This window comes from Primulina tabacum, chromosome 5 (genome assembly GCF_025594145.1).
Source record: "Primulina tabacum isolate GXHZ01 chromosome 5, ASM2559414v2, whole genome shotgun sequence".
Classification (NCBI taxonomy): Eukaryota; Viridiplantae; Streptophyta; class Magnoliopsida; order Lamiales; family Gesneriaceae; genus Primulina; species Primulina tabacum.
The window spans coordinates 41989862-42016683 of NC_134554.1; the positions used below are offsets into that span (position 1 = coordinate 41989862).

A 26822-nucleotide genomic window follows, 5' to 3' on the forward strand; every position below is an offset into this window, starting at 1 on the left:
TTATTTATATAATTATCTCGAATTCATTTATATAATTAACATATTATATAATATATAAAAATAAATAAAAATATTTATTTGATTTTAATTTCTACCTACTAGCCTAAGTTTATAAAAATCATTTATAAATTGAAGGCAATTAAGTCATTTGTAGTGTATTTTATGATTAAATTAAAATTATCACACATAATAGAAGGGACATTTTATCCTTCTAAAAAATTATTTATCAAGAGCCCATAATATTATCACGAGCTTTTTAAAAATGTACCAAACATGGGATAAGGAGGATTATTTATCAATCCCTCCCTTATCCCATATACCAAACTATGCCTTAGAGTATTACTTTTTATTGTGAATATCAGTAGGGTTGACACATCTAACAGATAAATATTCATGAGACCGTCTTAAAAAAAACCTACCCATTTAAGAAATATTCTTTATATGGGACTTTTTCAAAGAAGGTACGTGGCCCAATCATGGAAGCGAATTTGGCGAGTTATTCTTTCTATATTTAATAGAAAATTATACCTCGGTGATGGGGTGGACGGAGATTATATCTCATCATTTACATACATTAGTGTATGTGCATGCGTTACGTGTTTATATAATTTTTTTTAATGTTTAAAAAGTGATAAGCACTAGTTGGATGGTGGTTACTCATCGCTTAACATCTAGATGAAACTTCGATAATTTTTTTTTTACTTAAATATCTATTTTTTTCTTCTATATTTTCCAAATAATTCATCTATATCATATTCTAACTCAAAATCAATAGCATATCATCCTCTTTATCCGATATAAATTGATTGAAAAATATTTCAAATAATATTTTTAAAAAATTTAAAAAATTCTATATATTACATTAGGTAGAGCTATCTAGCGAATCTAAAATCGGGACGGTGGGCCAACGCCTAACGACTAGACGACATCTAGGTGGCGCTTTTTAGAAAACAGTTTTTTTAATAATTAATTCAGTTTTATTTAAATAAAGATAATATTATAATGATAAAAAATAATTAAAGGCGATACTATATTTGATAATATACGATCATATCATAATTATAAAATTTAATGTAAAATTAAATTGTAATTTAAAATAATTTAAAAAAAAAAGACAGGACGAATAATTTAAAAAAAAATTAAAAAGGACAGACAATGACCATTTTTGTCTCTAGAATTCTTAATAAATAGTAATATATATTTATATATGTGTTTGTGTGAGTGCATATTTCTGTATTGCATATGTAAAAATGTTAAACTAAAATATATCAAAATAATTTTGTTCCATTACTTTTTGAGCATGTCTCTTGTGAGACGATCTCACGAATATTTATCTTTGCGACGGGTCAACTCTACCGATATTCACAATAAAACTAATACTCTTAGCATAAAAAATAATATTTTTTCATGGATCACCTAAATAAGATATCTGTCTTACAAAATACGACCCGTGAGACCATCTCACACAAGCTTTTGCCCCACTTTTTTTAAAAAATTTGACATATTCTAATTTGAAATTATAGCGCAATAAAATTAAAAACAATATTCTTCCACAGATTAATTTGAGTTTGAGCATAATTTCCGCGTGTCTCTTTGAAATAGCACATGTATATTTTATGAAATCCCAAAAAAAAAAAAAAAAAGAATTGTATGAAATGCATTAGTTGTATTTTCATTTTTCAAGTTAAAATTGAGATTACTTCAAAAAGTACACAAGATGTTCTCCAACGTAGATAAAACATCGATTGCGTATTTGCGCGCTGGGGGATTACGGTTTAGGTTGTGGTTGGGAAGAAGATAATTTCACAGAAAAGGATACCTCAGATGTGGATGGGAATCCGTCTTGAAGCCAAACAAAGACACGCAGAAATCTCAATATAACATATATTAACCAGCACGTTCGCCACATTTAACGTAAACAGAGTCGAAAATACACACCCAAACCTTGATCAAACAGTCTATTGCAAGATCTCAGGTTCGTTATTAGTCAGGGGATTATATTACAGGAAAACCATAAGTCCAAACCGGTGGTGGCGACAGTCGGCTGAATTCTGTCATCATCTAGATGTACTTTAAGCTGCAGCATCAACTGTTTGTCCAGCATTTTTCTTCTGCACGAAAGATTCAACATATTGTTTCCTGCAGGAGACAACATTGTGGTGTTAGATCTCAAATTAAGAATTTTTAATGGCCGACGTAGGAGTTGGGTTATTCGCAGGAAGCAGATGAGTTTTAGTATTGAGATACCTTGCAGGTAGATGATCATGAGGACGATTAAATGGGGTCCAAATGGGATCACCAACAAAGAGCCGCATTGCCTGTATGTGACAATTTACAGTAAAAAGACGCAATCTTGAATAACAAGAACAAAAGGTGGAAGATTAACACAAAAGCCCGTATTTACTGATAATTTTAATGGTCGTGCCCACCTTGATATAGTTGTCCGAGTCAAGGGTGAAACGATGATAAATACCAGCTGGCAGGACAATCATCGCCCCTTTCTTCACCCAAATGCGGATCCAAGCTTCATCACGATCACGAACATCAAAATAACCTTCACAAAAACATAAAACCGTTTAGCTTCAAAGATCTTTGATAAGAACAGAAGAATCATCAAGTCAAGTTAGTCACGTAAAACTACCGCTCCCCGCAACACAGTAGCGGATCTCTTCATCTGTGTGAAGATGTTCTTCATAGAAGTTCTTGATCTTCTCCTCATAATTGTGAAGTTTTTCTGGGCAAACCTCGCAAAAGTCCTGAAGAAGATAATAACTTCACGTGTCAAGAGGGTATGTGAATTGAATAATTTGATATAAAAAAAATTTTAAATACGTGATTTTAAATATATAAATTATTCAAATGCTCTTGATTGAGGTGAATTTCAAATTCACTCTCTCTCAATTCAAACTCTTGTATTGATAATTATTCCGAACTTGACAACCCTTCACCAAATTCATATCGTTTTATCCAAACACAACATAATGTTTACTACAAAGAAATAAACTGATGTCTTATTACTCAACATATTTCCATACCATGTAGGAATATCCACGGGCTTCACGAATTTTCTTCAACTCTGGATCAGTTTCGTAGTTGTCAGCATCTAACCTCCAACTGAGCACTCCAAGCTCTAAAATAATCGCAACAAAGTTCAAATCAGAAGCACAAAACTGAGAATTATGAATAACCCGTTCAATGGCCCACATTGATAGGGAAGAACGAAATTAATTGCTTATCTTAAAGGGAACGTAAACAACATTCATTAGGTTTTTCTTTGCAAAAAAATTGCATTAGTCCCGGACATAATCAATCAAACCAAGTAAGTATCTCGAGCCATTTGGGAGACAGGTAGCACCACATGCTTTACACCAAGTATCTCTAAGTTCAGATCATAATCAACAAAATAAGGAGTTAGAGCAAACATAACACAACTTCCAAGACTCAGATGTACCATCAAGCTTTTCAAATGAGAGAAATTCTTTAGGCTCGCGGTGATGGGGAAGTCTCTGATCTTGATCGCTGTCATCCATGTACCATGCCTGAATAACTTCCGACCTGTCATCCTGCATGTAAAAAAATTTGTTAGCAATGAATTTCATGTTGGATTGTATCTCAGTCATGGACACCAAATTCAACAAAACTATGCAAAGGAAGATCAAGTGTCCCATTAAATGTTGGAAAGTTTAACATCATCCTCATTGGCAAATTCATTCACATTGACACTACAAATACCACAATGATTTGGTGCGCACAACAGGAATAACAAGTAAATCAACAGATGAAATCTGATGATGATATACAGTTTAGAATTCCTGCAATCTTAATGGTTTTGCATTGTCTCGGCTTACATATACCAGGTCTCTTTTTACTGGACGCGTTTCAGAGATGTAGCACTGATTTAGCAGTTGCCAAACCGAAAACTATACGTTCATTTTCTTCAAATTTATATCATAATTTTAGTAGCCCTTTTATTTTTAGGTGTAAAAATATCGAAAACAAGAATTACTTAGTATCTTGTTCAGATTAGACCCTTCTTTATAATCTAGTATTTCAGTACTACACAAGTTGTGTGTCAAATTTTTGATAAAATATTAATTCATAAACTTTAATTCATATTTTTATCTTTTAATATCTAAACTAACTTAAAGAAAAATTATTATTAAAAACATACATATTATAAAAAATATATATTATGAATGATAGATTCATTTAAATAATTTCAAAATATATTAATCTTTATATTTTAAAATAGGATCGTAAGTTTAAAGTAATGAGGTCGTTTTAGGTAAATGCTTCACCAAACACACCAACGTTTGTTTTTCTGAGAGTATCTCCTTTAATTAGATATCTAGTTAGTCTAGGTTGTGTTTGAGTAGTTTACGTAATATAAATTATCAAAGAATTTCTCCCCTTTATTTGCTAATTTAAACATTCTTTAAGCATACGAAGATAAGTCAATTATTTTTTCTTATTGTCCAGCTATTCTACAAGTATCAACGGGATCCCTCTCTTTGTCAATTAGTGTCACAACCAACACCATTGCTTGACACCATCGATACGACACCGGTCCTACTGCCAATGTAAACGAAGTACTCTGTCAATAAATATGTCAACTACAGACAGCAAGCAGTACCACAAACCATCCCTCAACTAAGGGTTCCATGGTTCCCGTTCCGGAGCCTTACATATTGGGCAGCCGTTACCCAAACCACACCCTCCCCCCTTTTTTCTGAAAACAATCCAACCAGATCTAGATCTGGTTCCAAGAAACTTAACAGGGCAGTTCCGGACTGTTTCGGGTTGATCCGTCTCGTTAAACATCCCTACCACAAACCCAGAAGAATTTGATTTTGATGATAAGTACAAAGTCATGGCAAAGAACCCATTAATTCCCTTGCAACACAAATACCGTCTTTATCGTGGGGCAAATGTCACAGCGTCCAAAGGTTGCTAAGCCGGCCAATATTAGGAATTGGGTAATAAATTTTATATCCATATTAAAATTGAGATTTGGACATAACTCAACCTCAAATGCTAGCTCCAGGGGAAGGGACAACTAACACACCTCCCTCACGCTCAAAAATTAACATCTGAAGCGTGAAGTTTACAAGTGACCCAACTATTAGTAGAACAGGTGGCTCATCTATAGGCAGTCCAATATATAACGGTGGAATTTGAGCTCTTATACATGTTAAGATTTGGATTTAGACCTAACTCAACCCCAAAGGGATGATTGTCCAAGTCCATATATACAACTTTCATGAATTTTATCCAACCGATGTGGGACAACTAAAAATCCCTAAATTTCATGGAACCTTTGACCAGAAGAATCATTGGAATATAAAGGATACCCCAATAACAAATGTATGCCTATAGTTGCTACACGTCTCAAAGGTTGTGTCGCCACTTGGTAGCAACAACTCAAAACCTCCCATCTAATTCAGTGTGAACCGTATGCCAACATTCCAAAATTTATGTAAAGATAACAAGACGGTGAATATGCCACAGAGGTTTGTTCATTTGCTTACAAGAAACGAGATCACCAAAACCGAGGACAATCAATTTTTCGATTTGCCGCAGGATCCGACAATAGCTTCAGAACATTCTAAACCTCTTTGATTTGGCAAGGTTCTGTCTGTAATAAACCCGTCAATGAGCCTTGTTGGCCTAGAAAGAATTCACACCAATTCCCTTTCTCTGAATCAATGTAGGTGTACATTTATGCTCCAATCTCCAGCACCAACTGCAATTTTACATTTAGTGCCACAACCACTCCTAGTCCTGGACAACGTTTTCAAACCTAACACAAAACCATCTACGGGAATTCGACTGCCCACAACCCCTGAACCCCCAATTTTCATGCAACCTTCTCGTCCAAGTAGCCTTTCAATCCTTCTCCTGCAGAGATTTGGGTCACTTCCAAACGGCTCGGCTGAAATCCAGACGACACAGTTAATAGCCAAGGAATAAATATGATTTCAATGATTTCCACGAAGATGGCGAGGAATATAGTGAAAGAGAAGAGATCAATGATAACATAACATAAGAACAACATAATTACCTAGCCCAAAAGTAGAAGCTACGTTGTCGTTGGTAACTAAAGTCTCTGAGGTTAGCGAAACAGGCTGACAATCAGTATATAATGCTTGAGATATGAAGCTAGGACTTTAGGACCTAGGATGCTCTCAGCAAACCAACCCAATATTCATGAAGCACCGGTCAAGGGAATCCAGCTTTCAGCCTCAAGCAGGGAAACTTACTTTAGAATCTAACCACTCTTAGCTATGTGATAATCTTATTCATTCCATTTTATAGTGAAGGGGAAACTATGTCATTTCATTTTCGACAAAGAGGAGGTCCGAAATCTTGTGATGGCGGCAGAGCACTGTCCCACTCCTTACAATCATACCTGGTTAGAGTAAGGATCAAAATTTTCAAATGCTTCTACTGAAAATTGTGCTTTAGGGGATATGCTTCAAAGTCTTGTGGGAGATATTATTATGACTTACTGCCAAGTTAGTCAAAAGAAATTTCTCGTAATCATTCTAAGAGCCAAGGTACACGTTTTAGCCCGTTCCAAGTGGTCCATGAATGTGTTCCGTGTTGCCTGGAGACCTTGATTCAGCATTCTTTGAACCAATGAACTCCACAAGAATCATGGGAATACAAAAATCCTCCCTACTCCCACTTGCGAAATTAATAATTCAATTGCAGAAGTAGAACTAAGTCAGATATTCCAATCTACAGAACCGATATATATCAAGAAAGTCATCACACCATATACAAATGGACAACAGAATTCATACGTTCTTTCCAGGCCAAGTTTATTCAAACAAATCGTAACATAGGCTACAAGCATAACCATGCTCATTAAATTATAAAATTCTAAAGTTCTTAAGAATTATTTACTGATGACCTCTGTAAATTTTATTTCGCCCTCCTAAATTCTTCATCTTCTTAGGTACCGTAAGCAAAAAATTCTCAACCCCAGTGAAATTTATATGTTCACCTGGTTATCAACTCAAAATTTCAAGCCATGGCCGATCATATTTTTCTCCGGGGAAAAAATTCCAACCTTTACGCAAAATATTCAACGCACAAACAAATAATTCCAAAAAAAAACGACAATGACAAAAAAAAAAATACACAGAACAGATCCAATAGAAAAACACTGAGATTAATCAAGCTTCCGACCAACCACGAAAACGAAATCAAATCCCGAAAATCAAAGAGCTAGAAGCTGTAGAATCACAAAACCTTGCTGAGGGAACCCATTTCCTTTGTTTCACCGAACGACTGTTAGCGTGAGTCAATTTTTTTGTTTTATTTATATTTAAGCGTGAATCGATTTTTGTGCGCGTGAAGAAACACCGGGGGTATCATTGTTCAAGGGACTAAATTATCCCTCTCTGTTAAACATCGTATGTCCAGGGACCAGGTTAATTGAATTGTGGGGGTGTTTTGGTCATTGACTAAAACGATTAAATATTCAATTACGTAATGTCAATTAGTGGAAACTAATTGATCTGCACACGTTATGCATGTGTACAATTTTTTTTATCATTATCGATGGACTAAAGTGAAATTTGAAAAATTATGAAGGGACTAAATTGATACTTGAATTGTTGAAATAAAAAAAATAACAATAAAAGTGTGCGTTGAAATTGAAAAAAAAAATAAAAACAAAAGTGTAATACAAATCCAACATTCGAGATGTCGACAGGTGGAAGCAATTTTATTGTAACCGACAAAATAAATTGATTCATCTAGACTATTATTAAAACAATGGGCTTGTCTTATATCTTATGGGCTTGCGACTATTTTTGTTTTTTGTATTTTAGGATATACTTTAACTAGTGATGACTAAATTGTGATTTTCCAACTGATGGTTGGAAAGTGTTGTGGATTATTTGAGCACCCAACAACTCAACGGAGTCCGCCGAGGGAACACAAGGCTTCCGAGGGGGCTCCGGCGAGGTTGTCCGCTTTCACCATATTTATCCTTAATGTGTCAAGAAGGCCTGTCTGTTATTGTAAAGCAGGCTTCACATGAGATCAACTGTATTCTTGCTTTGCTCCCTATCTCTATCATTTATTTTTGTTGATGATACAATATTTTTTGGAAAGACGTCACCATCTAATTGTGAAATTATTAGGGACATGCTATTTTGCTTCCATTGATTTGGCCAAATCTTCAATAACTTTTAGGCCAAACACTACAAATTTAATGAAACAACGGGTGTTGGTATGCCTCCGAATGAATCATACGAGAGTTATTTGGGTCTCTCTGTTTTTATGGGACACAAACACAACAAGAAGAGGGTCTTAGAGAACAGAGGGTTTGGAGGAAAATGAAAGGGTTAGGAGAATCAGTTGTTTTCGGCAGGGGGAAAGAAATCCTTGTCAAAGCAGCTGGACAACTGCACAAGCTACTACTACTTACACCATGAACATTCTTAAAGTACTGGGTACACTTATGTAGATCCATAAAATCTTAATTTGTGTGAGACGGTCTTACAGATCGTATTTTGTGAGACGTGTCTCTTATTTGGGTCATCCATGAAAAAGTATTATTTTTTATGCTAAGAATATTATTTTTTGTTGTGAATATCGGTAGAGTTGATCCGTCTCACGGATAAAGATTCGTGAGACCGTCTCTCAAGAGACCTACTCAATCTTTAATAGCAAAATTTTGGTTGGGATGAAAATGACAATAAAACTAGGACAAAAATTTGTGTGAGACGATCTCATGAGTCGTATTTTGTGAGACGAATCTATTGTTTGGGTCATCAATGAAAAAGTATTACTTTTTATGCTAAGAGTATTATTTTTTATTGTGAATATCAGTATAGTTGATCCGTCTCACAGATAAATATTCGTGAGACCGTCTCACAAGAAACCTATTCTAAAACTATGCATACATTGGGTAAAATGGAATATCTAGTTTAAGTCAAAGGGGCATGGTAGTTAGCAGTGTTGGAAGGAGTTCTGCCTTCCAGAACCAACCATGGTGTCTTGAAACGGATACGGTGAACATGGTGCGAGCCATTGAACAAAACTTACCTCTACCGCAGAAGCACACTTGGTTGCTGAAATTCGGGTAGAATGTGTCTGGTGCTATCACTCAACACCGCCCACGAGAGATGTCGCTTTGGTGTCCACTGAAACATTTTTTGTTTTACCTAAAACAATTGAGTAGGTCTCTTATGACACGGTTTCACGAATCTTTACTGATATTCACAATAAAAAATAATACTTTTAGCATAAAAAATAATACTTTTTCATGGATGACTCAAATAAAAGATATGCCTCGCAAAATACGATCTGTGAGACCGTCACACACAAATTTTTGCCAAAACAATTTTGTTACTTTTAAATTTTCACTTCTATTTTGAAAGAGTAAAGTCTAATAATTTTCTTTGAAATTATTTAAAATAATCCATTTTTTCTTTATATTTTATAATTTTTAGGTAATAATTTTCTTTAATTAAATTTAGATTATAAAAAATAAATTATGATTTAAAGTATATGCATTTATGTTTTATTAACTATTTTACACACAGAAGTACAGGTGTCCTAATATACTAGTGTGTGTCTCGATTGATGCTATGCATGAATAATAATGATAATAATATTAATAATATATTTTTTCTATTTGCCAATTTCTATAATAAATAATAAGCTCCGCTCACAGCTTACGAGCGCGTTTAGTTAAAAATCAAAATTGAAAAATACAATATTTTCTATTTTAAAAATAATAAAACTTTTTTTTTTCATTTATAAACACAAAATTGATTTTGTTCAGAAAGTACATATGAGAAATTGCTATTTTGAAAAACATTTAAAAATGCTATGTAGTCCCAATTTTTCTTATGAACGAATGGATCAGCTCGAAAAAAACCCGCAAATGACATCGAGTTCAAGCTCAAAATAGTTGAAACTTGACTAAGTGAAGTCAATTTGATAGATTCACGAGTTAGCTCGATTCGTTTATATTTCCTAACCCAACCTCTTATCCAAAAATTTCTTCTGAAGTTTTTGTAAAATAAATATAGTGGTTCTAAATTCATTTAATCTCGAGTATAGCATTCAGCTTTGCATATGCAAACAGAGGCCGGCTGTCGCCTTTTCAAAATGAGAAGGTCCTACGATCACATGCATAGACTGTTGTTTCAAGTTTGAGATTGTCTAAACCTCATCATCTCCAAAAATATTAAAAAAATGTGCAGTTTATTAATACTTTGAAATTTATTCCCTTGGTTTTTAAATTAAACATTTGTTATTGAGCCAAAAAATTTAGGCAAATACTTGTGTAGACGATCTCACGGGTCGTGTTTTGTGAGACGGATCTCTTATTTGGGTCATCCTTGAAAAAATATTATTTTTTTATGGTAAAAGTATTATTTTATGTTAAATATCAGTAGGATTGATCCGTCTCACATATAAAGATTCGTGAGACCATCTCACAACAGACCTACTCAAAGTTTTAACTATCAGTCAAATGACAACATTATTTATTTATATTTATGATATAGTAGAGCTTCATATTAAAGTCTAAGTGACATGTTGACATAAAGATCTGCACCGACGTGGGTTCCAACGGGCTGTGTTGGTAAGCCCGTGAATCCAAAAAGGGTTTTGGGGTTGAAAGTCTTATGACTTAAGATTTGATATTCCTCTTTTACGATCTATTTGACCAACCAGATCAAATAGCATAATGTCAGCAACACGAAACACGAGCATTTCCCAAATTGTCACTCATTCTTTTGTTTCTCTAACCCTGGCACTCACCCTCAATCCAACATATCCCTTTAGAATAACAATTTCTCCAAAAAAAAATAAAAATCATAATGCCCAATGAAACAGTCGAGTTAATCAACAAGCAAAATCAAAAATTTTATCTTTATTTTAATATGAATGCCATATCGATTTTCCAGTATTATTTGAAAATTAAATAATGTTTTTTCCCCCATCGTTTAAGTTTTTCTATATTTTCCAATTTCATCACAAAACTATAATAATCAACTTAATTATTTAAAATAAGAACCTCAATGCGTAAAACAGAGGGGAAACATACTCAACAAACCAAAGAGATTCATTGAAATTATCTTCACAAATCGAGTATTATACAAATTTTATAGAAAATTCTAATCTCATGCCACAACATATAGTGATCATATAATTTTTTTTTGAAAAAAAATAATTATATTTTTATATATGCTTCAAGTGGTGCAACAATGTCTTGTATAATGTTGGTGACATACTTCTTCCTCGCCGGATGATCGTCCTGCGGACGGTTGAACGGTGTCCACACTGGTTCTCCGACGAACAACCTCATCAACTGCAAAAAATTAAATGATATACACATTCGCAACATAAAAACATTGTATTACATATGTCTAGAATAATCTGACAGAATGTCCATATATCTCGTTCTCGTTTTACAAAAATTATTAATAAGAGCATACGAACCTTGATATAGTTGTCGATGTCGAGGGTAAATCGATGGTAAATTCCTGCAGGCAACACGATGAGGTCACCGGGTTTGATCCATACCCGGATCCATTTATCCGACTTGTCCCGGACATCGAAGTACCCACTCCCTTCAAGACAGTATCGTATTTCCTCGTCCGCATGTATGTGCTCCGTGAAAAAATTCTTCAGCTTGTGGTCATAGTTTTCTACCTTGTCAGGGCGCAAGTCCAGCAAGTCCTAAATAAGAGATTAAAAATTGAGGGGTAAATTCCGAAAATCGCTCAATTATATTAAATCCACTAAATTCGTTGCGTAGAAATCAGGGGAAACTCTAAATTTCGTCCACGTGTTTTTTCTCTTTTGTAATTTTAGTTATCTATGTTATCGGAACTATGTTTTAGTCTGGTCTCTTTCAAATTTTGGCAATTTAGTTTTCTCGTCATCGAGAAATACTGATATGACAATGCATACGTAAACATCGTGTCAAGAAAATATCAAGATCGAAAAAAAACCGACGGTGCTGAAATTTTTATTCAGAAAGAAATGGAAATTATGATTATACCATGAAACTGTATCCTCTCTCTTGTCTGATCCTGTCTAATGCCGGGTCATTCTCGTATTTATTCGGGTCCAGTTTCCAGTAGAGAACTGCAAGACCCGCCAAGTGATCCATTGAGACGTATTCGGGTGGGTTTTTCTGGTGTGGGAGCCTTTGATCTTCTTCATCTTCTTGCATAAACCATGCCTGCTCGTTCATATACACAAATATATTAATTCATACAATTAATACTAAAATTAATCATTAAAACTGAGAAGAATTAAAGTTTGTGAACAATAATGAAATTGGAAACTTGGGACTGACCTCCAGCGCCATGAGAATTCAGGGTTTCAGAGCTAGCTAGGACAATAATGGAAGCTTGGAGATTAATGGATTAAATTATGCTTGCTTGGGATGTTGACACGTCCATTGATTTGGGAGGTATGTATTTGTTTAACTTCTTCTGGTGCATTTTGTGAAATATCATCGTTTTTTGTGGGCATATTTCAATTTGGGACTGAGATTTCGAGATAGGATGCACATAAATTATTAAAATCTGGTACGGGTTGTAAAAAAAACTTCCCCATACTCAAATAAATAATAATGGGGAAGATATATATAATATATACACACACCCACAAAACTACATTTAATGAGTTATTATTATTGGGTTTTTTTTTATAAATAATATATTTTTATAACTTATTTATTAAAATATAACAAAATCTGTGGTTTTGTAAAAATATTACAATCCGGAAATCAGATTTTCGGATTCAATTATTTTTTTAAAAAAAATTACCGCTCACGGATTCTAAGATCCGTGACAAAGTCACGGACCATAAGAATCCGTGGCAAACTGCCACGGATTCTCAGAGTCCGTGACTAAGCCACGGGTTCAATTAATCCATAAGCTCCCCCTTTTATAAATGAGAACCTCATTTTCCTTCATTCACGGTGAGCTCCTCCATCTTTCTTCCTTTTCCTTTACTTTATTTCGGTCACCGAGCACCTCTTTCGATCATCAAGCACCAAGCTCGTCTCTTTCCAGTACCGGTCTTCAGAAGTTTCCATTTCTTCATTAGTGTAAGTCTTCGTCATTTTTTTCAGAATATTAATAGGTAACGATATTATTTTTGTTTATTATATTTATTATTGTTCGTTAATTATAGTAGTTTTAAGTAATAACATCAGTTATAATATTAATTGTATTATTCGAATTATAATACTATAATTTAGAATTGTTGAATTACCGAGCACAGACGCATAATAGTAGTTTTAAGTAATAATAATAACTATACTTAATTTAATTATAAATATTATAATATTAATTGTATTATTGGAATTAGTTGTAACATAAATTGTATTAATGGAATAATTATAATATTAATTTTATAATAATAACTATATAATTATAAAATTGGAATAATTATAATATTAATTGTATAATTGTATAATAATTAAAGCATCACGTAATATTTATAATAATAACTGTATTATTGGAATAATTATAATATTAATTGTATACTAATAACTATACTTAATTTAATTACAATAAATGTATACGTACTAATATATTTGTTATAATAACTATTACTAATGTATTTATTGTAATTACATGTTATACTTTTTATAATAAATAACTATTACTAATGTATACATTTTATAACAAATAATTATTACTAATAAATAACTATTACTATTGTAAACATTTTATAACTATTGCTATACTTAATAATTACATGTTATAATAAATAACTATTACTAATGTATACGTTTTATAACTATTATTATACTTAATAATAATTATTACTAATATATTTATTATAATTACTTGTTATGTTTTATGAAGTATTATTGATTTTTAAAAGAAATTATTTAATTTACAGTAATTAGTTTTATTATCAATTTATCATCAACTTATATGTTTTTTTTTTTCGATCCGAAAGTTGCAAATAAATTTTGTTTACTATAAAATTTGTAGTTAAATTTTGTTGATATAAAATAAAATATAATATTTTTTAACTAATGATTTTTTCTTTGCAAGATGGCTGAAAATACGGAATGTGTTGTATTTGTGGGATAGACACATATCAACTAATATCAACGCTGAAAACATGGATGCAATAATTCCGTCACGCCGGTCTGACAAATGTCTTTGGAGATTGCTTAATGCTGGGATTCACCTCCGTGTCCGCCTATATCTTGCACGCATGGGCTTCTATGCTGTCATTCAGTGTGGTCCTATTAAATATTATGATAATCATTTGCTTACAGCCATTGTTGAGGGATGGCGTCGTGAGACACACACATTTCACCTTACCGTGGACGAGGCAACAATCATCCTGCAGGACGTTGCCCTTATTTGGGAGTTGAATATTGATGGCATTCTCATCATTGGTGTAGATACCGCGTACAACAAACATACTTTACAACAGCGCTGCGCTACTTGGTTGGGTTTTACGCCCACATCTTCTCAGATTAAAGGTGCACATCTTTATCTGATCGCTTTGCTAGACAATTGCCTAAATAATATGATTAATGATCAAAGCACTGAAGAGGACATGACACAATATTCTCGTTGTGTTGCATTAATGATCATTGGTGCATGTATGTTTCCGGACTCGGAAGGTGCTGCTGTGAAACTTATGTATTTGCATTTCCTTGAGGACATAGAATTAGTGAATACGTATAGCTGGGGTTCTGCTGTGTTGACATATCTTTATAGAGAGTTGTGCGACACATCAATGAGATTAAAGGTCGATTTGTGTGGCCCAGTTCAGATATTGCAGGTATTTGTACACCTCTACGGTCATTATATTTGTTGTACTTATTTTTCATATGATTTGACTATTTCTGTTGTATGTTATTGCAGATTTGGATGTGGTATAGAATTACTCTTCTTTGCCCTGATAGAGCTCAACATGTATCTATTTCAGAAGAACAGGCTACGGATGTGCTTCGGGGTCTATCATTCCCACCATACAGCGCATGGTACTAATAAGAAATAATTAAAATTTATTATTATTATTATTATTTTATTTTGTTTAAATGAAAATATTGTGTACTTTTATAAATTGCAGGTGGAGACGCGGATTCTCTTGGACACACACAGCCCATCATTCGGCCCGTATAATGAGAGATATGCTTGACAGGATGGTAGAAGGGCAGGTAGATATATAAATTAGTTGTTTAGAGTTTGAAATTTTTTTATAAATTCAGTCTAAATTATATATTATCAAATTGCTAATCTTTTTTTCATTTTATTTGCTTCAGTTTCTGCGGACAGTTTATGATATGGAGTCCCCGGAGGTTGGCAGAATTCTTGATTGAAATAGAATTCATCTATGTCGGTCGATATGCGCATTGATAAATTTTCATATAGTTGAGATGCATAGACTAGAGTGGTGTCTCCGACAGTTTGAAATGCGTCAGGGTATTCGGCCACCTGCTACTAACTTCGACAATTTCCATAAAATGACTCGACAAGGCCGGAACAACTTTGATTGGGCGACATGTCACAAAGATTTTGTAGAAATGTGGAATGATAGATATAATTTTGTGATTGGTGGGGATTAAGTCATACCTGGAACACCCGCGATCACAGTGGACTATGTTGGTTGGTATCATCGCATTTCACAAATAGTGCTCTCGCCGCCAGTGGTACCTTCGAACATCATGGGCTACCATCATGTTGATGCAAACTACCGACAATTTATCGTAAGACATGTTCAATTTATCTACATATGTACGTAAATTTAATATATTGTATTAAATATATGTTACATAACATATGCATCTATGTCACAGACACGCCCAGCTCCGGTGCAATATCCACCGATGCGGACAGGAAATGAGTTTGAACCCGGACCATCATCTTCAAATATGGCATACACTATTCCGCCAGTGGTTTCAAGCTTTCCATCGTATGACACTAGTTACTACACTCCATTTGCTGGTAGTTTTACACAAGTTTTACAAAGTGACTTTCGACCGAGTATGAATGAGGGTCGCCCTACTTTTAACACGTCGCTCATACCATTTCAACAATATTCTGATACAGAAGGGTATGAGGTTGGTGGGAACATTGCCGATACCAGTACATCTGTAGCACAAACAAGTACGCATGGAGATGTTGAACAGATGTTAGGTCGTGGATGTAGAGTAATCAGAAGACCACCGTGCTGAGGGGCATCGTTACCATCGACATTAACTATTTATTTAGATATGCACAATTACTTACATCGTATTGTTGTATGTTTTTCAATTTTTTTATTTTAACTACAAGTTGTTGCTGCAATATATTTTTTCAACATTCGTATACAATTTTTGTATTATTGACTTTTTAAAATTGTGGAATGTATTGATTGTGATTTATTATTCTTATACGAATAAATTTACGGATAAATTTATAGTAATGAAAAAATATAAGTGTAATTGCTAAATCAAGTCAAATAAGTCAACAAACTACATATTAAAAAATCTTCATAACAATACAACACTGAATTGTCATAACAATACAATACTAAATTGAAAAATCTACGTCACAAAATAATTGTTTGGCACCATAACTCAATCTTTTTACCTGCACCTACATGCAATGAACAAGAATTATTAATAAATACAACATTTTAATACACAATTTTGTAATTACATTAATAACTTCACATGTTATGGTTTAAAAATAAGGTACAATACGTTATTGTAAATCTTTTACCTCCCACGTTTTCTCTCCCTCGTTGATGGCTGATCCATCTCGTTTCTTATGCATGTCGTGCGATCTCTACCAGCCTGCCTCCTTTGTCGACGAACACCATTGTGTTGTAATTGGAATGTAGGTTCGTCCCAATATTGTTCATCATGAATAGGGTAGAATCTTCCATCATATATGTTCATGTATTCGCTCAATGTAAACCATGGTTGTACAAGCTGTGCGGGATTCAAACCAAACCATTTCGCTGCACATATAACATGTGAACAAGGAATTCCAAATATTGTGAATTTACCACACGTGCATTCACGCGTAGAAAAGTTCACAGCTTGTACGTGATGTTGACGACCCGGTCTTCCTCCTGTCGCGACGGATGCTGTTTTATCCCTTTGGTCAAATCTTACTACTCGATGTTCAATTGACTCTTTTGACCACATATCAAATTTAGAGTATGCATAGTCGGTTCATGGTTGCTTTTTTTCCAGCATCTTATCACTTCGCGCTCGCCGTTGAATGAAATAATGCACGCAACGCTGTAAGGCCATCTCCACTATTGCAGTTATTGGAAGACGTCGCACCACTTTCAACACACCATTAGTACACTCAGACATGTTCGTCGTCATTATCCCTCGTCTCCATCCACCATCATGAGCCAATGACCATTTTTCTTTTCGAATGTTTGACAAATACGTGAAAGTTGCTGCATTCTTTGTTCTAATTGCCTCCATAGTCGCATTAAATTTTGCTACTTGGTGTTGTATCCCTGCTTCCCAACATAAGTTTTTTAAATGAATGTTTTTGAACTTGCTGTTGAAATTAGAGCAAACATGCCTCAAACAAAAACGATGAACACCACGAGGAGGCTTGAAGTCAGGGAGATCTTGAACTGCACTTGTTATACCCGCATGTCTATCAGATATAAGGCACACACCACTACACCCTCTGGTAACATGTCGTGCAACATTACCGAGGAACCAATGCCAAGACTCGTAATTTTCTTAATCAACAAGCGCAAATGCTAGCGGCAAAACCTGGTTATTGGCATCCAATGACTGCTATGAGTAGTTTGTGCTTATATTTGGTGTACATATGAGTACCGTCTATACTGATTACGTTGCGACAATGTCGAAAACCATCTATACATGGTCTGAATGCCCAAAACACAAAGTTCAAAATTTTATGTGGATGGTCATACGGTCGATGATGCTTCCATTCTACAACAGTTCCTGGATTGTACTTCGACAAAGCTCTCATATATTTAGGAAGCAAAGTTACAGAGCTTTCCCATGTGCCATAGACTACCTCCACCGCGCGTTTCAAACTCTGTCATGCCTTAGCATACGATATATCATATCCATATTTTTCTTTAATACTTTCTCGCACATATTTGATTTCGTATGCAGGATCACAACGCACGATTCCCAAAAGTGTACTGGCTATCATGTTTACGTCAAGGTTGTGGTGATCTATACCGAATTGGGTAGACATGCATGTGTGATCATCAACACATTTCGTGATCATGAAGTAGCCTAAATTTTTTTTCAACGATGCTTGAAGTCCCCACCCACAATTGCCACCTTCGGACCAGTTCTTGCATTTGACCTTCCAAATTGTCGGAGAACTTTGGACAACGATATATTTACGTCTCAAAACCCGAACAGAAAAATCCTTCACTGAAGCTATTAAATCGTTTTTGCTCTTAAATACCATTTTTACACCGAGCTCTGGCCTTTCAGGATTGTAAAAGTTTGTTCGTGATGCAGAAGGAATACCAAATGAATCTGGAATTTGTTCGTCGTAGACTTCGTTGAAAAATTGGGAAATTTCACGTAAATATTGCTCATGTGCAATAAGAATGTTCTCTATCATTGTTGCTCCAGACATTAACACACGCGCCGATGTCCCTTCATTTGCATTGTCAACATGATGATCATCTTCTCCGTCACTTGATGTTGCATACAAATCATCATCTCTATTCATGACATGATGCGAACTGTCCCCAAATAAATCATCTTGCTCAGGCATGTGTTCTGTAATTGGGGTGGGAATATTTGCATCCATAGTAGAACTATCAAAATGTCTAACATTTGTGTTATTTTCCTCATCAGCCCAAGAATTTAAATCCAATTGACATGTTCTACTAGAACCCCATGCGACATCAACTCCTGATGGACCCGTGATATGATGATCCCAACCCCCTGAAGTATAATCCCGTTCTCGTGTTGTATTCATCCCCCACGCATAGTCTTCTTCAGTGTGAGCCGTGATATGGTGATCCCAAGGACCAGTGTCGATCCCAGAGTATGTATGAGCTGATTGTTCATCGACGTGATACATAGAAGGTCCTGCTTCATTCAAACCTACTGTTCCCAAACCTTGCGTTATTACTAGCATGATTGCATCAAAATCGTAATCACTTACGTTCTGTAACACTGGCGATGAATCAACATACAAGTACATGCAATGCAGTGTCTGTAACTCAAACATAAATTGTAGACTATCATGATCTGTGATATAGACATGCTCTTCAATGTAACGAGCCAACGAGCTATAACAATATTTCATTGACAACTTGATGTAGAATTTTGATGGGTCGATCTCTAGCTTGCGGTGCACATAATTCATCAATTGAGAAAATGTAGTAGACCGAGAGATTTTAATGGGCCTTGTCGTGGGGATACTATATCATATCCTACCATCTTCAATAATGACATAGCCATCTACGTAAAGTAAGGCTCTCACAGTATCCATGTCTGAACAAAAAACAATGACATAATGTATCCAATCATAACAAAATTTAATTAAAATTTTTTACACATATATTAAAATATATATTTTATATTTGATAAAATTTCAAGAATTACTTACAAGATTATTATTATTACTAAATAATATATTGTCAAATCAATTTAATTAAAATTTATATTTAATAATACAAATTTTTGTTTTTATAATAATAAAAAAATTGTTATGCCTTATATTAAAAATTAAGATTTTTAAACATGTGTAATTAGAATTTTTAAATATATTAATTTTTTATATTAACAATTTTAACCATTAAAAATATAAATAAATTAAAAAGACAAAAAAACATAATAAACAGAAACAAATGAAAAATTTATAAGATAAATTTATATTTTTCAAAATTGTTTTACTACATATAAAATTTGCGTTACCTTAAAACTTAATTTACTTACTAAAAAAAGATTTTTAAGTAAATTAATTCAAAATATATCATTGAAAAAAAGTATTATTATTATTATTATTATTATTATTATTATTATTAATTTAATACATGTACTGTCGAGAGGTACAACTTTGAAATAATTATAAAGAGTCATTAATCTTATTATTATTTTTAAAAAAAGGTAAATATATGTAACGCCTACCAAGTAGACTTCTTATCTTTATTTTATTATATTATTATAATTAACACGTTAAACAGTTAAAAAGTTCCTAATATAAACTCATTCTCATATTGAAATACTATAATATAATTACATTTTAAAATACGACCTTTGAAAATGACAAACCAAAATAACACATACTGGCCACGAGATTTTTTTAATAATAATTTCTTTCTGTAAAATGAAAATGACAAATCATAAAAACCCTCATTTCTCACCTATACATTTTGATTATTATTAAATAACATCCTATTCTTTTTCTGTAAGGAGATGACTTTAAAATCTGCACATTCAAACATCATAAATACATTTTCTGTCGGATTTTTTATGGCTTGTTTAATATGATTATTATATATAGCTTTTAGAATAAAAAATAAAGATTTGGTCAACTTGATTTTTCACGTTAAACCCATATAAATCATACTGAAACTAACATCAAATTTATCAAAATTTGATCATTGATCCTACAAATAAGGTAATACAACACTTCTCCGATACGAATATCCCAACTTACTCCATACTCTCATTTATTATTACTTTCTAACTAGTATTCGTATTAGTATTTCTACAACATAATTAATATTAAACATAAAAAAATTATAAAAATAGTATAATGCAACCGAAAAAATTATAATTACAGTAATACAACATAAATAATACAATTAAAATATAAGAAATTATTAAAATTACCTTTTCAAATGTGGTATTATGAAATTTGTAATTAAATCAGCTACCGAGTTTAACATCTGCAATAAATTACAAACATTATCAGAAATAATATAAAAAAAATTCAATATAGAAAGAAAAAACAGAGATTCGACTTACATTCGGCGCAATTCTCCCAATTTCTGATACTCAACACAATTCTCCCAAATCAAATTCTGAATTACTGAGACTCGGCGCAATTCCCTAAAATTCTGATATGCGAGAAAACTATCAAATCAAATTAGGAATTCCGATAATCACACGATCGATGCAATTTAAAAGGGAAAGAGAATCACGAATTCTTTATAACTAAAAAAATAAATTTCACGAACTGAAGAAAAAAAAGCGCTACGAATGCCGAAAACTTGAGCTGAAGTATGGATGAATTCGCCAAATACTCGGTGCAATTTATAGACATGAAATTGTGTCACGGATTCATTTGAATCCGTGACACATTTAAGCTTTTTTAAAAGAAAATTAGAATCCGGAACTTGAAACTCCGGTTTGTGATATTTTCATAATGTTTTAAAATCTGTAATATTTTAATAAATAAGTTTTAAAAATATATTATTTTTTTAAAAAAAAACCTCATTCTTGGGCACTTCATGAGCTGAACAACATGTTTGCGGACAGAAGTGTCAAAATTAGATATGACACCTCAACTTGATACGGTTCAATTCGAAAAAAATCAGGTTTGGGTTGTGGGTTTTCGGATTCGGGTCAGATCGGGTTAGACCCGATAGTTGATCCGGAAAAAATGATCGGGTTGGGTTTGGTTCGGGTCAACCCGGGTTGACCAGAAAATTTTAATTTTTTTTAACAAATATATAATTAATAAATATTGCTTACATTTTTATTTATTATATGTCTGAAAAAATATTTATTTTATATTTATATCATAAATTTTCTAATTTAATATTTATTTTGAATATTTTTATTTTTCAAAATCAGTTTGATCGGGTTGATTCGGGTTTGGGTTCGGGTTTGGCAATTTTTGAATAGTATTATTGCTCAATCCGACCCAACCCACCCGAATTGACACCCCTATTTGCGGAAACATTTTGTGGAACACCACATCGATAATCTCCTCCCACACAATTATATTAAATGTTTCGACGATGTTCGCTAGAACATCTCTTCGAACGTAAAAAAAAAAAACGGCCATGACAAGATGTCATACGAACATCGTCTAAACATTTCGTGCAAGAATGTGTGAGAGGACGATCGATATGACATTTCAAGATATGTTTCCGTAGACATTTTGCAGTGACGCTCACCAAGATGGACATCATATCAACATTAATAGATTGTATCAATAATGAATAATCGATGGTAGTTCATAGGTATTTATGAAAAACAGGCCAAATTACCAAATAGCAATCAATCTAATCTCTTTAATAGCTTAGGTACCTTCGGACATTCATTTAAGTGCATGGATGAATAAGATGAAATTTTAAGATAAATTAGATTTAATATAAAATAAACTTTTAAGGGGAAAAAAAGGATCGAGTGTTATATGGGACTACTAAACAACAAAGATCAATAATTTAAAATTAAAGTCATCGCTCATTAACGCCACAGAAATATCGAAAAAAATTCAAATATTTCAAAAATTATAATATAATGCCAATTCAGTATTGGTATGATATTTAAAAAAAATCAGTATTTTGATGACATTAAAAAAATTTCAGTATTTCGATATGAGTAACACCAATTTTTTAAAAATTTCAGCATAGACTGTATTATATCGATCCTGTACAGAGAATTCGGTATATCGAATTCTTTTGATAAGAACGATATGAAATTTATGTTATATCTACATTTCGGTATATCGAAATTTCGATACGATATATGATATACCGTCCAAACAAGCCTATTTGTACCAAATCCAAAAAGTATTCAACAAACGAATAGGGAACATTACAATCATGTACTTTATTTATCTCCTGTGCAAATTTGATCTTACATGTTATTAAAATTCATTTTTAATCTTGAATATCTTAATTATTTGACAGTTTTATTAAAAAAATTATAGGAAAAGCTAATGTGATATCGAATATGTGAACGTCTATCAGGTTCAAGTCAAAAAGAAGAATTATAACGGACTAAAACCGAAAGTTGATAAAATATCAAAATCGTAAAAAAATAAATATAAATAATCAAAATTACAAATCAACTATGAGATTCCATGCTAGTTTTATTTCACTCTCATTGTGTGACTGATATTGTTTCAAACATATTCCTGAATGAATTAATGGTTCTTTGATTACGAGTCATGTCATTGAGGGTAAGTTGGGCAATTCATCCGTTGCCATTAAGGTTGTACTCACAAATTTCAGTCAAACATGTGATGAAGAGATATTTATTATCTATTTTGCCCTTGTTATGGAAACGAAAGAATATCCTGTATAAAATAGTTGTGTTCTGCCTTCTGATTTATTCTTCCTTTTAAATTCTATCTAATTAATCAATATACTGCAAGTTTCTAATATTAAAATATATTTAAGAAATACACACTCACACATATAATATATACTAGTACACTGACGTACGCATTGCGTAATATTTTTTATAATTCGTTTGATTTCTATTTAAATGAAGATCAAAATATAATTATAAGAAATAATGAGAGATTAAACTGTAATTTTGATATATAAATTAAAAAATAAATTGAAAAATAAAGAATAAAAATTTGACCACAATAAGAATTGAACATATAACATAAACCCCAAGAAACAAAGATTCTATCCGAGAACTACATATTACTTGCATTAAAATTTCAACATTTTATTAATATATATATTTATTAAAACATATCATGACACCAAAGTTAGTTACACTAAGTATCTCAAACTTAATAAAATAGTGTATATATATATATATATATATATATATATATATATGGTAAAATTACTTTTTGATTTTACATCTTTACCTTGTTACGATTTTGGTCATCTATTATCTATGCTTTTGATATTTTAGTCATTTCTCTAACATGACAGCGATGTAACGCTGACGTGCATAGTGTCACATTAACACACTCGATAAAAAAAACATGAAATTTGTTAAAAACTAAAAATATCATATTAAAATTGATATTAATAACATCTTAAGTATATAATAGGAAAAAAAATGAAAATATTCCTATATTTTATCACTCAATTGTACTTTCCTATCGACTCAATTATTAATTACATAATCGAGCACAAGGAGCATTAAAACTGTGTATTTCCCTGTTGGTTTCAGTCTCTAGGGGGTATATGTAACGTCTGCCATTTTTCGTTTCCAGGCCCGAATCAATGTACAAAAAAATGCATTTTACCGTAAATTTTCCCCGGGCTGCAGGTAACAGGCAGGCCCCAATTTCATATGCAAATCATGCTAACTTTTTAGTCCTTTTTTTTTACTTTAAATCTAGCTTTATTTAAAGCCTTGTGATTACACTGACTCAATTTTCCAGACCTCTCCGAGCCCGGTTCGTCACCAGGCCCGCACTGGCAAATTAGATCCATGACAGGTTTCATTGATTGACGAAAAAAGAATTAAAGATGAATTCGATTTGGAAAGAGATATTTGATTCAAACAACTTCTAATTTTTTCGATCCAAATAAGTTAAAGAAAATTCAAAATCCAGTATCTGAAATCATCGATCCAAACACAATCTAAATTCAACGAGCCATCGTACTCATATGAGTTAAAACAAGGCCTTGATTTTTTACAGTTGAATTCTTCCATAAATGGGAATTTTACCGGTTTACTATCATTTATTACACTTTGAAGTGTTACAAGAAACGGTTGAAATTTAGCAAGCAGAACGACAATACAACCTCCAAAGCATGGAAAGGGAAATAGCTTTATTAAATGACAGTCGATTCAATTTCTTACCGTAAACCTTAAAGTAAAGAACATAGTCAACTATGCAAATATGCAATCCATCCCAGATTTTTCTACAAGGATCGTGTGGGCATGTGAATATAAAACAAGACGACAAAAGATAAAATCCAAATTTCTAGCCAAACGTATTTCGGGGATCAAGTCGCTTTATAAACATTAATATCTGTGATCGTTAAAGTAGCCTAGTTCTGTTTTCGTAACACGATATTTGTTATCGAAATGCTAACGTTGCGTTGAATATGGCTGACGTGGTTTCAGATATTGCTGATGTATCTTGCCTAACATATTGATGATGTGTTCGACGTCACGTCAACATTCTGATTAAAAAAAGTAAAGAAACAACGTTATTATACTAAGAAACAACGTTATTATACTAAGACTGAAATTTAACTAATTACAACAGGGCTCATTCCTTTACTTTTACATATATGTATGTATATATTTGTGTGTGAGTTAAAAAAAAAAGCTGACATTTCACGACCATGCAGTTTAGAACCACGTAGTACTAATGAAAGGTAGCATACAACAAACTGAGACAAACCCTTTAAGAATTCCTCACTTTTGTTTGAAAAAATTGACATGCACACCCCACATCTTTTAATGTAGTATGTCTCTTTGACTTGGACTCGCACGCTTGCACGCAACTATCACCAATAATATCACCTCAAACTCCATTAATTTGCTCATTCTTTCCACACACTTTTCCGAATCTTCTTCGTCGATTTCCTCTTCTTTTCAACGACATATATAACTTTCTCTCCCGTTTGCATATGCAATCCATTGTTTCCGGACCCATTACGATCAGCTATAGCATCAGAGATGACCGAACACCGCCGCCATCGGAGGGATATTGTTTCTTTTGCCACCATGGTCACCCTAGCTTTTCTCCTACTTGCCTCGATACCAGCTCTTGGCTTCAACCCAACTCTTCATCTAATTAGTAAGTACTCTACATGTAACTAAATTAAATAAAATTAAGCAGATTTGGAAGTACACGATGAATCTTAATTCCCATCCAAAATCTTTTCAGTTCAAATTTCCATGAACGTCAAATTATGAAAATCCTTTCAATTCTTAAAATTTTTATATCAGGAGTTGAAGATAAAGATACTAGATTAAAGAGAGTCAGATATGTTGTGTATCAATGTAGGTGTCGGAGAGAGGAAGAAGATTAGAGAGGAGGTGGCCGAGGCTGTCACGACACGGCGGCGACTGGCTGGTCTGGGCTCATCACCGCCGACTTGCATATCAAAATGTGGGTGGTGCTCGCCGTGTAAGCCGGTGCACGTCCCCATTCATCCTGGGTTGTTTAAGCCATTAGAGTACTATCCAGAAGCTTGGCGATGCAAGTGTGGGAACAAGCTTTTCATGCCTTAAAAAGGGAGAAAATTGATCATATAGAATAAAATAAATATATTTACGTTATTTGCCAATTAATTCTTATTGTTCATATCATTTGTTAATCATACCGCAGAAACACAGTGGAGTTTATACAGTCTCGTTAGATAACAAACTGGTCAGAGGCTCAGATTTATTCGGAAGAAATTTAAGTATAAAGTTTGAAAGAAAAAAAATTTTAAATAAAATATAAGAAACTAATTGGGTTTAATTGGATCTCGTTGCCTAAAATTTTTATTGGATTTTAATTATTTTCTTTGTCTAGTATTGAATGGTGGATCCCGTTGGTCTATCTTCTTGAATAGAGTTAAACTCGAATGAATGTCTCCGATGTCCCACGTTCATGCTCTACTATAATAGATATAAATCCTATGGGGTCGAGTGTTTTTCATTTTATTAGAAAATATAATTGGTTACGATGTTATGATTCAAATTTTTCAAATTATACCACGTTTGGATTGCTTTATCATCGTAGATTGATAATTATTGTCCTCGACAATCTTGCTCAGAGTAATTATATGCATAAGATCAAACACATGATCGTGGCTCACGAGAATCAAACTAGTTTATGAGTTTACGAAACATTATAAACAAAATATAAAAGTAGATCTCTTGTGAACGGTCTCATGAATCTTTATCTGTGAGACGGGTCGACTCTATCGATATTCACAATAAATAATAATGCTTTTTAGAATAA

The 26822-nt window shown here is 33.1% G+C and overlaps 3 protein-coding genes across 3 annotated transcripts; 1 reads left to right on the forward strand and 2 right to left on the reverse strand.

Annotated features, from left to right (window-relative positions):
- Positions 1-1868: 1868 nt before the first annotated feature.
- LOC142547754 (acireductone dioxygenase 2-like) lies at positions 1869-7416 on the reverse strand. Its single transcript, XM_075656191.1, has 7 exons — positions 7258-7416; positions 3452-3563; positions 3036-3130; positions 2642-2756; positions 2430-2554; positions 2248-2318; positions 1869-2139 (listed from the first exon to the last, which is right to left on the reverse strand). The coding sequence occupies exons 1-7, from the start codon at positions 7273-7275 to the stop codon at positions 2073-2075; spliced, it is 603 nt and encodes a 200-aa protein (XP_075512306.1). The 5' UTR covers positions 7276-7416; the 3' UTR covers positions 1869-2072.
- Positions 7417-11074: 3658 nt separating this feature from the next.
- LOC142545041 (acireductone dioxygenase 1-like) lies at positions 11075-12505 on the reverse strand. The gene is made up of 4 exons (XM_075652029.1): positions 12338-12505; positions 12038-12220; positions 11473-11712; positions 11075-11341 (listed from the first exon to the last, which is right to left on the reverse strand). Exons 1-4 carry the CDS (start codon positions 12347-12349, stop codon positions 11204-11206), a joined length of 573 nt encoding a protein of 190 aa, XP_075508144.1. The 5' UTR covers positions 12350-12505; the 3' UTR covers positions 11075-11203.
- Positions 12506-25350: 12845 nt separating this feature from the next.
- Positions 25351-26261, forward strand: LOC142545042 (EPIDERMAL PATTERNING FACTOR-like protein 5). The gene is made up of 2 exons (XM_075652030.1): positions 25351-25667; positions 25878-26261. Exons 1-2 carry the CDS (start codon positions 25547-25549, stop codon positions 26102-26104), a joined length of 348 nt encoding a protein of 115 aa, XP_075508145.1. The 5' UTR covers positions 25351-25546; the 3' UTR covers positions 26105-26261.
- The last annotated feature ends 561 nt before the right edge of the window (positions 26262-26822 follow it).